At 38.6% G+C, this 17,654-nt stretch overlaps 2 protein-coding genes across 8 annotated transcripts in view; one reads left to right on the top strand and one right to left on the bottom strand.

Annotated features, from left to right (window-relative positions):
• Positions 1–17,654, bottom strand: part of LOC123514393 (piRNA biogenesis protein EXD1-like) — a 178,010-nt gene that overhangs the window by 142,138 nt on the left and 18,218 nt on the right. For 4 of the 7 annotated variants that reach the window (XM_045272303.1, XM_045272302.1, XM_045272298.1 and 1 more), the window contains exon 1: positions 6,726–6,869. The exons of 1 other annotated variant lie outside the window; for it this stretch is intronic. The gene's annotated coding sequence lies outside the window, so the exon portion shown is untranslated. Of the gene's footprint in view, positions 1–3,188; positions 3,312–6,725; positions 6,870–17,654 lie in introns of those variants that run through there. 2 more of the 7 variants (XM_045272299.1, XM_045272300.1) reach the window with 2 other exon arrangements.
• On the top strand, positions 11,848–15,733 carry LOC123514159 (E3 SUMO-protein ligase ZBED1-like). The gene is made up of 3 exons (XM_045271809.1): positions 11,848–12,103; positions 12,767–13,641; positions 15,728–15,733. Exons 1-3 carry the CDS (start codon positions 11,848–11,850, stop codon positions 15,731–15,733), a joined length of 1,137 nt encoding a protein of 378 aa, XP_045127744.1.

Raw genomic sequence — 17,654 nt, 5'->3', positions numbered from 1 at the left:
CATACTTCTTCCATAAATTAAAAATACAACCTTGCATAGAACAATATTTCTGTCACTGATGACGTGATAGCATTCCATCTTTGACCAACCGCACCAACCGAATAATGAAAGAAAATCATACAAATTTATGTTCATATTTAATTTTCACAATTTATTTCTAAAAGTATTGAAAAAATAGTGTTTGCCATATAGCATACAAATAAAATTCTTTGGAAAGAAAAGTAAGAAAATTGAATATTCTCTAAGTAAAATGGTTGCTCTTTCTAAGAAATAGTGTATAATTCTTAATTTGCTTCCCAATTGTGGTGCTTACTAAATCAAAATGAACAATTTTTTTTTCTGATTTTAATAAATAAACAGGTAAAGAAACAAATAAACAGAGCCTGCATACCCACAACATGGTTTACCATGATAACTTTTGTTTAAACATATTATTAAAACCATTATTTCAAAATTATTTATAAATTGTATGCTCTCCACACTACATGTGGTGCTCTGAACAAAAGAAAGGTGATTCCTGAAAATGTGATTTTCTATAAATAACCAAGTCAGCTGTGACTGGCAAATAGGCCTCGGTGAATGCTATTTCACCAGTGAGATCTACAGTTTCTTCGGCCAACAGCTACTGTATTCTCTCATCAGACAATCCAGAGGGATGTAACATGTCAAATTTGCCCATCAAAGAAACCAGAAGAAAAAATAATAATAACTATTACACACATGTCAAATGAGAGAATATATTTAGCATGAGTTAGAGGTACTAAGGGTCTATATATCACATATACAGGCCTATAAACAATGTTTTCCCCCCTACGTATGTTCATGACTCAATATTTCACTAATGGACTTTGTGGGTCAACCTGGCATCACAGCCTTTACTTAGGAAGGAAAGAGCATTGCCAGCAAGGAGTTTGTCTGTCCTCCTCTGGATCTGATCAACAACAGACACAAGACTCAGATCCATAGACCTTGAAGCTAGGTGTACGTGAAAAATGACGAACTTATTCAAAATCACTAACTAGTGACTCCATATTGAGTCACGTTTTCATTTAAGGGTTAAATTCATGATTTTCACTTTTTATTTCACTTAATTTCTTCAATCCTTTTACCACTTGAAGGTTTTCCCTCACACCCTGGCTACAAGCCATGCAGCACCACACATATTTCTTCTTTATGAATATCTTGTACTCATCCACATCTACTTGGTCACAGCCAGCATGAAACAAGCCTAAACACTTATCACATTGTAGACCTTTGTCTATAATTCTTTACTTACTTTTGCACCTCATACAGTTCTCATAAATGTTGGGATTGTCATTCTCATTACAATCATTACACCATTTCTTGCCATCAAAAACTGTATTGAGATTGCACCTGATGCATTTTCCTTTTTCGGATACTGTTGGAAGCCACCAAATTCCAGTGCCTTGGCCATGGTCCTCATTCATGTGACTTTTCTACACTTTTCCTTAACCACCAAGTGCTACAATCTCATCATATCCTTGAAACACACCATCCTTTTCCCCACACTGTTTGGAAACTTATTAGGCCAAGTTTAACATGATTATATGACTGCTCCAGGTTGCTTGATGCATCTGTCCCTTCCAATCCAGATATACACCTGAGTGTACTCTCACCTGGTAGGCTACCCCATGTAAGATACAGTGACACAGAGGGGAGAATGGACATGCAAAATGGGGGCATCAAAACTCTGCAGGCATGCCAGTCCCTTTACATTTTAATAACAGGTGGCTATTGCTGTAATGTATGGACTGAGTTGTGTGCCTTATGCAGCAAGTGGTAGTGCAATCTGTCATAGGTACACAGTAGTGCAGTGAGTGTCATGCAATGTCAGTCACCACTCACCTTTGATGGGGGAGAATGTGTGCCACTGTGAATAGCACTTCTGTTTCAATTATTTCCAGACTTGTATTTTTTTATGTTTTTCATCTTGCATTTTTTTTGCTTTTTTACATTTCATATTTCTATGAAGTGCAGGATGGCATTTTTAGTCCATTCAAATTTAGTTGCCACAACTGGCAGCATACAAGTGAGCATCTGCTCTCATTACTGATGCAACACTGTGCAGCCACACTTAATCAAAGCTCCCCATGAGTGAGGTGGTGTTAACACATGGTGTAAAAAACTCTTAACCTCTTCACTAAGGTGACGCCTATGTGGGCGTCATGAAGCCCCAGTAGCAAATACGGTGACGCCTACGTAGACGTCATATTTCTTTTCTGAGCTTTCTTCAGATCAGTTGTCCCGTATAGTGTGTTGGATACCAACTACACACGCCGTATGCTGTCCTTGAAATCCTAGTGCTCCTCTCACCATTCTTGTCTCCACCAATCACTAAAGATAAGCTACATGTGTCCCACCTTGTGTCTAAAATTACCCAATGGCATAGACTGTTCCCATCTCTCTCTCTCTCTCTCTCTCTCTCTCTCTCTCTCTCTCTCTCTCTCTCTCCATTCCTCCTCCCCATCTCCCTTTCCTCCTCCCCTCTCCCTCTCGAAGATAAGTTACATGCCCCGCCTTGTAACATTCGTGAAAACACACACACACACACACACACACACACACACACACACACACACACACACACACACACACACACACACACACACACACACACACACACACACACACACACACACACACACACACAAATACAAAACAAAAATTTTCTAATTCTCTCTCTCTCTCTCTCTCTCTCTCTCTCTCTCTCTCTCTCTCTCTCTCTCTCTCTCTCCTTTTCCTCTCCTTTCCCTCCCTCCCCTCTTCCTCTCGAAGATAAGCTACATGCGTCCGCTTGTGTCTAAAATATTAGCAAATGTCACACTCTCTCTCTCCCTCTCTCTCTTTTTCTCCGAAGAGAGAAGCGTCCACTTTCCTCTTCAAAGGCGATATAGTGACTAAAAAATAGCAGCATAATACACAAAGACGACAAGTATGACAAGCTTGCACAAGTTTCCTGCGTCAAGGCGGCACTACCACCCGTATATCATACAGGCGGGCTTTTTTAACATCCGACGCAAAGTGGTTTATATCAACACATCCCAACAGATTGTCCATGCTTACCCCTAGTGCCTTAAAGGTCAGCTCAAGTTAGTTTGGGTTAGGTTAGCTTATCACTTTAGCTTACTTTAAGCTAGGCTAGCCTTTGTTATATTAGATTAGTATACCTGAGGGGGATCCAGGCTAGGTTAATATCCTTGTGAGGGTCCACGGGTTGCAGCCCCCCTGTTAGGCTAGGTTAAGTTATCCCTTAGAGGGATTGTTGAGGCTGTGCTCCAAGGCAAGGTTTTCTGGATGTGAGACAAAATATAATTAAAAGTTTTATGTACTAGGTAATTCTTCATTGGAAATCTGCATTCCATCACCTCAAACCACGAAACAAGGTTAGGGGTCCTGTCAGGAATGAGGATTTTGGGTGGGGGAAACAAAATGAGATGCAGTAAAGTCTATGGCAAACTACAGCCTGCAGGCTGCATGTGGCCTGCCAAAGAAATTCATGTGGCCCTCCAAATGTGGCACTATTATAGTAGAGATATCCCATCACCTATCTCTCAGCTGGAACAGTTAGGCATTGCCAGCAGTCGCCAGATCTGAACAAAGATACTAAAAGAGAACTGAGCCAGATGTACACTGTTACCAATATAGCTAAAGAACTCACACCCCAACCTCTCTCTTTGAATTGTAAAGAAAATATTGAGAGATTTCTAACCAAATCGATATTAAAAAGCCAAAGAAGGCCAAGGAAACCATTGTATTTAGAAATAAGTCAAATATTGATGTTAAAAAGTTATTAAGTGATACTACTGAGAGAATTTCTCTGGAAAGTACTAATGCCTACACTCATGCTGTGTATTTTAAGGTTAAGGGTGATTGTTTATGTTGTTTTGTTGAACTTTATAACAGTATTATCAAGGCATATTATGATGACATGTGTCCAGTAATAGAGAAGGAAATAGTTGTGAAAGAAGGCACACAATTTAATTCTGATATTAAAATGGCTATAAATGATAGGAGAAAGAAAGAGAGAAAGTGGCGTCGTTCTCGTAAGGAGTTGACGCGGAATGAGTATATTGAAGCAAGAAATAAAGTTAACAAGATTATAAGGAAATGCAAATGTATGTATTTTCGGCAGAACATTTTAGAGGTGGGTTCCAATGTAAAGAGACTCTACTATCTGTTTGATGACCTGACTGGTAACATGAAGCGGAAAACCCTTCCTGATGGTTACTCAGACATTACATTGGCAAATGAGTTTTTGACTTTCTTTCACAAGCAATAGTTGACGGTTTTCATGGTACATCCCTGCAACTTTACTCTGAGTACTTGCCTGACATTCCGTTTTGTGGTTTTTCAGGTTTTATGCCCATTACCTCTAATGAACTTAACATGATCTTCAGCAGAGTTAAGAAGACTTACTGTAACAGTGACCCTATGCCAATCAATCTCTGACCTGATGCAGGATAGAGATTTTTCAATTATAGCAAATGTTATATTAAAAATTGTTAATCTGAGTATTACAGAATGTGTTTTCCCATCAAGTGAAAAGGTAGCCATTGTTAAGCCAACTTTAAAGGGGAATGTAAACCACCAAGAGCTTAGTTCCTACAGACCTGTTTCTAACTTATCATTTTTTATCAAAAATCCTTGAAAATGTAATATTAGATCAATTAATGGAATACTTGACAAATGTTAATGTTTTGCCAGATAATCAGTCTGCATACAGACAGTTATACTCAACTGAGACTGCACTCTGTCATGTTGTAAATTCTTTGTTGGTATGTATGGATGAAGGGCACTGTGGTGTCCTAGTCTTGTTGGATCTGAGTGCTGCATTTGATACTGTTGTGCATGAGTTGTTACTTGAGGATTTACATGCTGTTGGAGTGACTGATGATGCTCTGCGATACTTGAGAAGCTATTTAGAGGATAGGAAGTATTGTGTACAGGTTGGTAATGTTTTATCTGAGACAAGGCCATTACGGAGAGGAGTGCCTCAAGGTAGTGTGCTTGGTCCAGTGCTTTTCTGTATCTATACAATTGAATTATCATATTTACTTCGGAATCATGATGTAGACTTTACTCTTTATGCAGATGATACCCAATTTTATATGTCTATTAATAATGTGCAGGATACTGAGAGTAAACTTTCTAGGATTATGTTTGATGTTAAGAAATGGATGGATGGAAAACAGCTGAAATTTAATGATGACAAAACGGAATGTTTGATAGTTGGTAAAAAGTGTGATATCAGGAGGTTGAATGACATACAAGGTTTTAATTTTAATGGGAGGAATGTAGTGATTTCTGATAAAGTGAAAAATTTGGGTGTGGTTATGGATAAATACTTAAATTTTAATGATCATATTAATGATGTAACAAGAATTGCTAGGTACCATCTCCGTAACATTGCATTTATAAGAAAATACCTTGATGATAATTCTGTCAAAATGTTAATTCATAACTATGTCATTAGTAGAATTGACTACTGTAATTCATTATACTTAAATTTACCAAATTACCAATTGAAAAAGTTACAAGTGATCATGAATAAAGCAGCTAGATTAATTAAGAGAGTACCACTGTATGAGAGAATCACACCAACACTTATTGAACTACACTGGTTGCCTATCAAGGCTAGAATTGTATTCAAAATTTGTGTCCTGACTTATCAAGCTGTTAAAACTGGTAAACCACAGTATTTGAGTGACCTACTGGAAAAATTTGAGAATAATGCCAATGTAGTTGTGAGACATGCACATGATGTAAACAGACTGTTTGAACCAAGATGTAATTCTGGGATTGGTGCAAGAACATTTCAGTACAGTGCTCCAAGGTTATACAATGCACTACCTAATGATATAAAGTGCAGTGAGAATGTTGTAGTTTTTAAGAAAAGGTTAAATTACATTTATATTCAGAGAATGTTATGACGTGGAGGAGATGTGCATCACTGAACGTTATGCACTGTAATGGGCGATGATGATTTATATGGTTATTGTGTTTACTTTTCATATGTTCAATTTCATTTCTTTAGCCACTTATATCTTCATTTCTTATTTGGATAAATGGATCTGATTTGTATATTTTTTTATATTGTTTTTCATATTATGTCTATGTCTATACATTTATTTACATATCTCATGCAGTGATGGATGGACTTGTTATCTTTTTTGTTAAGAAGAGGATTTCTCTGTGATTATTATTATAAGGTGCAATGTAGTTTTTAAGACCTTAGGTTAGGTTAGGTTAAGTTCTATTTATTAGTATATATATTTTTATTTTCATTTGTATGTATTTAGGACAACTATGTATATATAATTTTGTATGAGGCCCTGTAGAGCACCATTTACTGGTGGAATAGAGCCTAGAAAACAAAACAAAACAATAAACAATAAATAAGAGAGAGAGAGAGAGAGAGAGAGAGAGAGAGAGAGAGAGAGAGAGAGAGAGAGAGAGAGAGAGAGAGAGAGAGAAATGTGTGATGTATTTGTTGAAACTGCATTAATATTTTTTTTTTCTAAGATGGCCTTTGCACTAAAAAGTTTGCCCATCCTTGATTTGACCAACCTACGATAGCCAAGGGGATCTGCACCCTCCCTGGCTCCCCATGTTAGGACATCAATCTAACAAAACACTTCAAAAATTATATCATTGTCCCATAAAAAGTGTGGACAAGTGAATTTCAGAGCGATTGAGATACGTACCAACAGTTTTCCAGTTTCGTTGATCAACGTTTGAAACCAAGGAGGTTAGCCTGGAGAAGGTTGCAAGCGCATATCCCGCTGTACTAATAAAAATAAAGCCAGTCTTGATCTTGATGATCTTTATCTTGATCTTGATGTTACAGGTGGCTCAGGATCGCTCCGTACTCCGGAGCAGAGTTGCCACTCCTTGTTTTTTCCTACTAGATCTAGTATTTTTATCTTCGACCTTGTAGTCTTGTAGTTTTTTCCTAAAAATCCAACAAATCTTGTAGTTTTCATTCAAAGGAAAAAATGCGATAATGTTTCATGTTTTTTGCTTACTAATTACGTATACCTAAGTATACCCTTATATGAATCTCATACTCCTCGTTTTTTCTAATGAAGAACAGTGAGATGCGTCTCGTTCGCGTTCAGCAGTCAGTACGGGAGTCCATCGTAGCAAGTACCGGGCGAGAGCTGAACTGGGTTTTTATTCCAACTTCCCTCAGTTTGGTGAAGATCGTGGTCTTAAACAGGCATAGTGATAAGTGACAACAATGAGTGAGTCTCCTACAGCAAGCTCCAGTGGAGATAAAACTCCGCCGAAAAAGAAACAGAAGTTGTGGTACAGCCAGTCATTTAATCAGGACTGGTTAACTGACCCTGAATTAAAAGACTGGATCAAGCCAGACCCCAAAGATAAGAATGTTGTTCATTGTGTAGTATGTGAATCCAAGCTAAAGAATCCTAACAAAGCTGGTTTGTTAAGCTACAAAGTTACCTCAAAGCATATAAAAAAAACTATGAATCAAAGAAAAGTGTGTGAATATTCAGCATTTCTTAAAGAAATCAGTGGAAGACCCGAAAGATAAAGTTAACAATGCAGAATTATTGTTGTGTGGATATATGGCAGAACATGGAATAGCATTTTCCCAGGCAGACCATTTGGTTGAGTTAATGAAAAAGATGTTTCCTGACTGTGAAACTGCCAAGAAAATGACTATAAAAAAATCTAGTTGTTTTTCGGTCAATCTAGTCTTTTTTGGAGGGACAATCTTGTGTTTTCTGAAATTCTAGAGTGGCAACACTGCTCCGGAGTCCGGAGCCAGCTGGGTGGTGATCTGTTCCAAGCGAGGGTACAGTGTATGGATGTGAATGCAAGGAACTGTAAGTTGTTTGAGTCCCGCAGCAAAGTGTGCCAGATGTGTCTTGTAGTAAAGGGTATAGTGATGTAGTGTATCCCTTACAAAGATATAAGGCAGAGAAACAGGAAGCCATTATGGTGGACTCACGAGATAGGTAGACAGATCAGAAAGAAGAAGAGGGCATATAGAGAATTGCAGAAAAGTGGGGAAGATGTAGATTTGATTAGGTACAGACAGGTCAGGGATGATTTGAGTAAGGTTATAAAAAAAGTAAAAGGCAGGCAGAGATAAAACTAGCTAGAGCTGGGAGTAAAGATCCCCAAAAATTATATAGTTATTACAAGGTCAGTGATAAAAGAAATAAGGATAGGATTGGACCACTCAGAAAAGATGGTGTAGTAGTGGATCAAAATAAAGACATAGTAGAATTATTGAATTAACAATTTTCTTCAGTATTTACTAGGGAAAGAATAGGAAATCCTGTTACAAACAGTGCGACGAGTAGTTTAAGAGCTTTAGAAAATATTGATATAAAACCGGGAATTATTAGGAAATTTATTCTTGAACTAGACGATAGGAAAGCTAGTGGTCCTGATGAGCTACATGCCAGAGTACTTAGGGAGGGTGTAGACAGTATTTCTGAAGCACTTAAGTTAATCTTTGAAAGATCACTTAGGTTTGCTGAGATACCTCAGGACTGGAAGTTAGCTAATGTTACTCCAATATTTAAAAAGGTAGGAAGGATGATGCGAATAATTATAGACCGATCAGTTTAACTAGTATAGTATGTAAGATACTAGAGAAAATCATTAAGGGTAGTATTTGGGAGCATTTAAATGAGAATAGATTAATTAGAGATACCCAACATGGCTTTAGATCAGGGAGGTCCTGTCTTACAAATTTGCTCGATATCTTAGAATATATTACCAAGGAGTTAGATGATGGAAATAGCATAGATGTTATATATCTAGATTTTAGCAAGGCGTTTGATAAGGTACCGCATAGGAGGCTAGTGTACAAATTGAGACTACATGGGATAGGGGGTAGGTTAGTTGATTGGATTAGTGAATGGCTTTCTGATAGGAAACAGAGAGTAGTATTAAATGGGGCAATGTCTGAGTGGAAGGAAGTGGTTAGTGGGGTACCCCAAGGATCAGTGCTAGGACCTCTTCTTTTCTTGGTGTACATTAACGATTTAGATATAGGAATTAGTAGCAAAGTATCAAAGTTTGCAGATGATACTAAGATAGCATGTGCAGTACAGGGTGAAAAGGACAATTACAGAATACAACGAGACCTGGACAGGCTGATAGCATGGGCAGACAGGTGGCAGATGGAGTTTAATTCTAAAAAGTGTCAGGTTATGCATTTAGGTAAAGACAACACAAACTTTAGCTATGAGATGGAGGGATGTTGGCTAGAGGCAGTAGAGGAAGGAAAGGATTTAGGAGTAGTGATAGACAGGACTATGAAATTTTCAAAGCAATGTTTAGAAGCAAGAAATAGGGCAAATAGGATCCTGGGTTTTATAAATAGAAATGTTAGTTATAAAAGTAAGGAAGTGGTACGTAGCTTATATAATTCCTATGTTAGGCCCCATTTAGAGTATTGCATACAGGCCTGGTCACCCCATTATAGGCAGGATATCAACATGTTAGAAGCAGTTCAGAGAAGAGCAACTAGGATGATACCAGCATTAAAGTGCCTGGAGTATAGAGATAGATTAAAGGAATTAAACATGTTTTCATTTGAGAGGAGATGTATAAGGGGATATGATAGAGTTATTTAAAATGTTCTCAGATACAAACTACATAGATGTGAGATCTTTCTTTACCTTAGAGGAGGGAAATAGGACTAGAAATCATGGCAGGAAGATTAGAAAGCAAGGCTGCAGGTTAGATATAAGAAAATATTTCTTTAGTCATAGGGTGGTAGACTTCTGGAATGCATTGCCAGAGAGGGTTGTAAATAGCACTAGTTTGACAATGTTTAAAACAGATTAGATAAGCACTTAAATTTCTTAGATTTATAATTATGTATAGCGCTGCATGATAGTTTTTATAAGAAATTTACTATAGTTAAACAAGACATGATCCCTATGTATGGGGATCACAGATTGTAGAGGATTTTGCTGTAGGACTTAGCCCTATTAATGGGCCAAATATTTAGAATTAGTATATAATGTATTGTGTACTTGAAAGTGTATCTTTAAGTACTGATGACGAGGTCGCTGTGCAACTGAAACAGGATAACCTAGATGGGTCCTGGTGGCCCTTTGTTATCCTATTATTTATGTTATGTTATGTTATGTCTTGGCAAACCAGGAGGGCGACGCCGGCCTGTCTTGATTACCGTCAACACTCGTGAAGTACGCGACGATGTGTTGGAGAGAGCAAAACACCTGAAAGAAGCTGGTGAACCTTACAAGAAGATCTTCATTAAAAAAGACACGCATCCCGCTATACGAGAAGAATGGAAACGACTGAAGAAAGCCGAAAAGATCGGGAAGGAAAGGCCTGAGAATGCAGGATCCAACATTCACATCAATTATAAAGAACGCCAGCTGTACAAAGACGGTCAAGTTATTGATAAGTTTAATTTGATGTGTTTTTAGAAAGACCACGACAACAAATAATGAAAGATATTAATGTGTTGGCTTGGAACATTAATGCAGTAAGAACAAAGTTAGAAAAACCTGTGGTTGAATCATTACTGTTACAATATGATATAGTCAGTCAGTGAAACGAAAACGAACCTAAGAATAAGTTTGCCGGGTTTTGTTTTTGTTAGTGTTTCGTCCCATCGTGCAGGAACAGTTGTTATGGTGAAGAACTACCTGGCCCGTTTTATTACTAACTTTGACTATTATAAAAACGATCAAGTGTGGTTTATGTTAAAATGTATTCCTAATGTGTTGTTTGGGTTTTGTTATATTCCACCTTATGATTCTGAATACTTCACCCATCAATCGTTTGCAGCCATACAGGAGAAAGTGTCTGACAATGATTGTAATTATATTATCATGGGGGACCTTAATTGCAGATTTGGTGTTTACGCACGTGAAATACCGCTCCGTAGTGAGATTCCGAGCGATGAAAGGTATGAGTATCCAGTCCTCCCTGATCACGTGAATACACCAAATGATAATGCCTATGTTTTATCAACTATATGTATTGATAATAAGATATTATTAGTGAATAACTTAAAGACAGAACGTAGCCATTTTAAAAGTGATATGACTTTTCGAAAAGGTGGAAATTGGGTGTCAGAACTTGATGTTTGTTTGGCTTCTCATGAAATTGTAAGGCATGTGAAATCCTTTTGTGTGCATAAGGTTGAATGCTTGCCATCGGATCATGCTCCCATGCGTGTTGGCAAGCCATCAACTGGAAAGTAGAGACAGGCAGAAACCGGTTCCGGAACCGGTTCCGGCGATTCCGTCGAGAGAACTAGGGAACCGGTTCTCTGCTTGTGGAACCGGTTCTTTGGAAGCCAATGGAACCTCTAACGCCTCGAGACTTTCCGAGAGGCTGTGGGCAAGAAAAGGCTGTGATTGGCTTTCATGGATGTTGCCATCATGCGGCTTATCATTTCCTGCGCAAATGATTGGTCGCGAGCTCGTGACGTCACAATTTTAGTGGCCACATATATACCTTCACTCTCCCCGACGCCTCAGTCGAGTCAAAGCTTTCAGGGGGGGAACCCGTGCTGTTCATCAGCACGTATATGAACTTTTCGATGTAATAAAGATAAGTACTTACAAATATTTCGGCAAAAGAGTATAACATCCCCTTTACCTAAAACCAATATTACTTTTCCGAAAATGGATTCGGTGTTTTCAGAAATTTAGCTGAAAGTGAGGTCACTACGAAAATCACGCAAAAGTTGCTGTCACCGACAATTCTTTTCCACACTTATAACACCATTTTCGTCGTCTCACTGCCACATTTCTTTGTTTTACAATTCTTTCTATCAATAAAGAAGCGATTTAGTACGCCATGGCAACTAAAAGAAGTAGGAAGGCTCCTGTATGGACCTATATGGATCAAGTTGAGCCTAACACTGTTGTTTGTCTAGTGTGTAAAGACACACTCAAGTACACCGGCGGCACGTCATCAATGATGAAACACATACGCACTAAACACCCTTTGGAATATGCAGACCTAAAAGAAGACTCTGAACATCAAGCAACTGCTGCAGGGTTAGATACACCATCCACATCAACAGTTCAGCCCACTCTAATGGAAGCTATAAGTAAGACACAAGTCTATAAAAAAGATTCAAACAAGAAGAAAGAATTAGACCATCTTCTCTTAAGAATGATAGTAAAGGACATGCAACCACTCACTATTGTGGAAAATGAAGGATTCACAGATTATTCACATGGTTTGAATCCACGATATGAATTGCCAAGTAGGAGAGAACTAACGAGAACACTTCTTCCACTACTGTACAAAAATGAATCAGAGAAAGTCAAGAAGGAATTATCCACTTCCAACTACATATCACTCACAACAGATATATGGACTTCCAGACAAACCATGGGGTACATTACAGTAACAGCCCATTTCATTTCCCCAGAGTGGACTTTAAGGTCTGTCGTCTTGGCCACGGCAAGAATGACTAACAGTCACACCAAAGAAAATATTGCAGAAGAGATAACACGCATCTGTAATGAATGGGACATATTACATAAGGTAATTGCAGTCGTGACTGATAATGCAGCTAATATGAGCGCAGCAGTAAATTTAATGAAACTTCGCCACGTCCCATGCTTTGCACACACCCTAAATTTGGTTGTGCAAGATTCTCTAAAGAACACAGACGAAGTCCAACAAGTAAAAGAAAAGGTAAAAAGAATTGTGACATTTTTCCATCATAGCGTAAAAGCTTCTGATAAATTGCGACAACTTCAAGAGCAGAGCAATGTGCCAACAAAAAAACTGATTCAGGATGTTGAGACGAGGTGGAACTCAACATTTGACATGCTAGAGCGCTTTGAAAACCAAAGCGAACTCATAACAACTACACTTTGCCTTCTCGGCAAAAATGACATGTGTACCACCAGTGAAGAGCTTGAGCTGATTCAGAATACTGTGGTAATACTGGAACCTTTCAAGGAACTAACAAAAGAGATGTCAGCAGAGAAATTCGTTTCACTTTCGAAGGTCATACCAATTGTAAGAGGAATGCAAGCCTATATGAATGCAAGCAACGGCAGTGAGGCTCAACAGAGGTACTCATCTAATCCTCTAGGCATTGAACTAAAGCAACAGATGTCAAAGAGATTCCCTTGCCTTGAAAGTGCTCTCTGCCTTGGAGCTGCCACTCTTTTAGACCCGCGCTTCAAAAAGATACCTTTTGCAGATAAAAGTCTTGCCAGACATACAGAAGATCGTCTGATAAACCTCATGCAAACCAAGGCATCAGATGAGGCTCCAAGTACAACAACAGCGGTACTTCCAGCAGCCCAGCAGGTTCTCGCTCAAAAGTCATGTAAAACACCCTACTGGAACACCTTTGATACAGAGTCGGAAAAAATTGTACAGACAACCTCTCAGCTATCAACAGGACCTCGCATCGAGCTGAAGAGGTATTTCGAAGAGAACCATATTTCTAGGGATGGAGACCCGCTGGCATGGTGGAAAGAACATGATATGTATTTCCCCAAACTTAGTGACCTGGCTAAAAGATTCCTTTGCACATCAGCGTCATCTGTTCCATCAGAGAGACTATTTTCCAAAGCAGGAGAACTCATCTCACACAGGCGAAGCAACATCAAAGATACAAACGTAAACATGATTTTGTTCCTAAATAAAAATGCACGGTAAAGCTGCACTACATACTATATAAATAGCCGTGGATCAAAAAGTATTAAAATATGCAACACACATCAGTGCGTATAGCTTGTGCAATTATGTAAATTATATGAATTGCACAAGCTATACGCAAAAGTCAAAGAAAATTAATTTCATTAATGATGACTTATACGGCTTTACATAACATTATAAGGAAAGTATACTGTGATATGGAAATGTGATTAGATTATTATTTATCATTTTTCTTTTGTTTATCAAATTACATTATACGGAACGGACTGTGATATGGAAATGTGATTTTGTATATTACTCATAGTTTTATATTTATTTCATATTGTACTTTTATTGGAAATCTTTTGTTTGTTTGTTTTTCAAGATGTACCTATATGTATTATGTCCGAAATTCATTAATAAAGTTATTGAAATGTACTGTACTGTTTGCAATTATTCCTACACAATGTCAATGTTAATTTCACAAAATACACCTATATATGTATTATGTACGATTCACTAATAAAGTTATTGAAATGTACTATATTGTTTGCAATTATTCCTACACAAACAACGTCAACAAGTTGAACTTGCATTGACAATGCATGTATGGCGATTCCTCCCATTGGTACAGATAATTATTAAGTGGTATAGAACTCCGTAACTACACCAGCGGAGGCGTCACTCAAACAAACCTAAACACTTCGATCTCTCTTGTATAATAATAATGAAATAATGATAATAATAATAACAATAATAATAACTAAGAAAGAAAAAAAAAAGGGAAAAAAGGTGACAGGCACTGGCAGTGGCAGCGCTCGAGGCTCCTCCGTCAGCAGAGGAACATGAGGTATAGCATGATCGAGAAAGCAGCGGCTCCCAGCCGCTCCTGGAGTCGGCTTCCTGACAGCCAGCCTGGTGGTAAGCGTCACGCGAGAATCGTCCAGGACTAAGGGAGCCGGCACCGGCTCTCTGATTTACAAGAGAGAACCGCTAAGCGATCTCTTACCGGCTCCAGTGCCGGAAGAGATCGCTTAACGGTTCCAGGCGTGAGTAGTAGGTGCTGCGCGCGGGGCTGAGCACTGATTTACTTTACGGAACCGCCGGAAAGAATCTACAGCTTCAAGAGGTAGGGAGCCGGAGGTCATGGGTACCGGTTCCGGAACCGGTTCTCGCGATTCCGTAGACACTCGGAGCCGGAACCGCCGATTCCCAAAATAACGGTTCTTGCCCGTCTCTATTTCCTGGGATTATGTTCACTGCCGACGGATCGGTCTCGTCGTCAGTCGGCTCACGCTGATGCAAAGATGTCTCGTCATTAAATTCATCTCCTTCTTAAGGAAAATAATGATATTCCATTTCGTATCAAGAGACGCATATTCGATGCTTGTTTAATGACTTCTATTTTATACGGATGTGAGTCCTGGCTGGACGCAGATCTAAGGCCGGTACGAAAATTATATAATTGGTCATTGAAAAATTTACTTGATGTAAGATTGAGTACTTGTACCGATGTTTGTTTAGTGGAGGCGGGTTACCCACCATTACACTCTATAGTTAAGGATAAACAGAGAAGATTTTTCTCAAAGATGTGGTCAGAGAGAGAAACAATGGTGGATGACCCGTTAGCTTTAGCAATACAAATTTCCTCAGAATATCGTTATCGGACACGTACTTATATTGAAAGTTTGTTGTATGACTCAACAAGTGACATAGATGAAGGTGTTAATGAGATGAAAGAAAATATTTATAATTCAACCTCCTCAAAACGTCTCACTTACAAAGTAATAAACCCCACCCTTTCTGTCCATTCGGTGTATAATACAGATACCCACATAAAGGAATTTCACCGGGTTGCGTTCACGCGTTTCCGGGTGTCTGCGCATTCACTTGCCGTGGAAGTTGGTAGGTGGAATAGGAGAGGACGAGGAAGGGTACCTTTGGAAGAAAGACTCTGTGTATGTGGTGATATCCAAACAGAGGCACATGTTGTTGAGCTGTGCACCTTCATTCAACACTTGAGACAAAGTTATAATTTCTCTAATATCTCTGATTTGTTCTCTGACAGATATAGCGATGCTGAGAGATGTTGTATATTGTATAAAATATTGGATATTTATAAGCATAGACAATTGGTCACTGTTTTCAATACACTTCTAAAGTTAAATTAAATTGATTCCAGTTACTTGAATGTTATAAGATTTTTAGGAACTCATGTAAGTTTACTTCGGTTTTCTTACTTTTATTGTGTTTACAAGGTTTTAATTTTATGTGGTTAGTTTAACGTTTTAGGAACTGATGTAAGTTTACTTGGGTTTTATTAATTTTATTGTGTTTACAAGGTTTTTGTGTTATGTGGTTATTTCAAAGTTTTAGGAATTAATGTAAGTTTACTGGGTTTTATTAATTTTATTGTTTACAAGGTTTTAGTTTTATGTGGTTAGTTTAACGGGTTTTTTTTTTTTTTTGTTTTTTGAATATATTTCCTAAGATTAAGCTTTGTGTATTCTTTGGGTGGTAGCTTTAAGAGAACTTTCTTATTTTCTTTAGTTTGCTTGTTTGTTTGTTTTATTTTGGGAGTTACTGTGATAATAATATTGTCTTGTCATGCTTGAAAAGCTAATGTATGGTGATTTTGTTTATGTGTAACGAGATCGTTAACACTTTGTCTATTTTTCTGGACCATTCCTTCAGCTGTATTAAAATTTGTTGTCGTGGTCAATAAAATTGAATTGAATTGAATTGTGACATAGGGGAGGACGAGACGGTGGAGCATGTCATGCTGGAGTGTGAGAAGTATGAGATGATGCAAGTGATTTTGAGTGAATTAGGCCATAATAGGGATGAAAGAGTGGAGAAGACAGGAAGGGAATGGATGGGATGGTGTTGCTGTTGGGACTAGGGTTAAATAGTAATACTAATAGATCTTGGTTGGGACTGTGTAGACTGTAGAGAGACGAGTGAAATGATGATTTAGGCTGTGAAGGAGTATCTGGAGAGAATGTGGCGAGCGAGGTGTAGGGATGATTAATGAATAGAATAGTTTTTTTTTTTTTTTTTTTTTTTTTTTTGTCCTCTACAGGAGCTGCCGATCCAAATATTGGGGATGTGGGTGAGTCCAAGTGGGTGTGAAAAGACGAAGAATGAAAAGTTAGGCTTAGTGAATCAGTGGGTAGGACGATTGGGGAGTGCAGCAAGAATGAGAGCAAGCAAATATGATATGCTGAGAGAGGTGTAGAAGAGTGTGGCGGTGCCCAGTATAATGTATGGTATGGGCATGATTGCATGGCATGAAAGTGAAATTGACAAGCTAGAAGTGGGACAGAATAGAATAGGTAGAATGGCCCTGAGTGCACCGAGGTACACAGCAGTAGAAGCTTTGAGAGGTAATATTAGGGAAAGACTAGTTAAAGCCACACTAAGGTACAAGGTTACTTTGGAAAGAATGGATGATGAAAGAATAGTGAGGAAGGTGTACCTGTGGAATGAAAGTGGGAGTCAGTGGAGGAACAGGTGCATGAGAATGACAGAGAGTGGATTACAAGTGGTATGGGGGGTGAGAATGGCTGGGAGGAATCAAAATGAGCGTGAATGGACCGTGACAAGAGGAGGCAGGATATAGGAACTGAATGGGATACGAGGAAATGGAAGAGTGAGATAGACAGAGAGGTGAAGTGGGTGGAACTGAATATATGGAAGAATGAGATAGAACGAAAGAATACTCTGGAATGGTACAAGGAAAAGGAAGCCCCGATTTATGAAAGGTAGTATGGTGGGTTGTGATCAACTCTTCCAAGCGAGGGCACAGTGTATGGATGTGAATGCAAGGAACTACAGGTGGTCTTGAGTCCCGCAGCAAAGTGTGCCAGATGTGTGACATGGGGGACGACGAGACGGTGGAGCATGTCATGCTGGAGTGTGAGAAGTATGAGATGATGCAAGTGATTTTGAGTGAATTACGGCATAATAAGGATGAAAGAGTGGAGAAGATAGGA

The sequence above is a fragment of the Portunus trituberculatus genome, chromosome 37 (assembly GCF_017591435.1).
Source record: "Portunus trituberculatus isolate SZX2019 chromosome 37, ASM1759143v1, whole genome shotgun sequence".
NCBI classification, from domain to species: domain Eukaryota; kingdom Metazoa; phylum Arthropoda; class Malacostraca; order Decapoda; family Portunidae; genus Portunus; species Portunus trituberculatus.
This window is presented reverse-complemented; position numbering and strand designations above follow the sequence as displayed.

Coding starts and splice junctions, on each gene's coding strand:
- LOC123514159 (XM_045271809.1), top strand. CDS start 11,848: ATGGCAACTAAAAGAAGTAGGAAGGCTCCTGTATGGACCTATATGGAT. Junction 12,104..12,766: donor CACTCTAATGGAAGCTATAA/GTAAGACACAAG, acceptor GACAACTTCAAG/AGCAGAGCAATGTGCCAACA.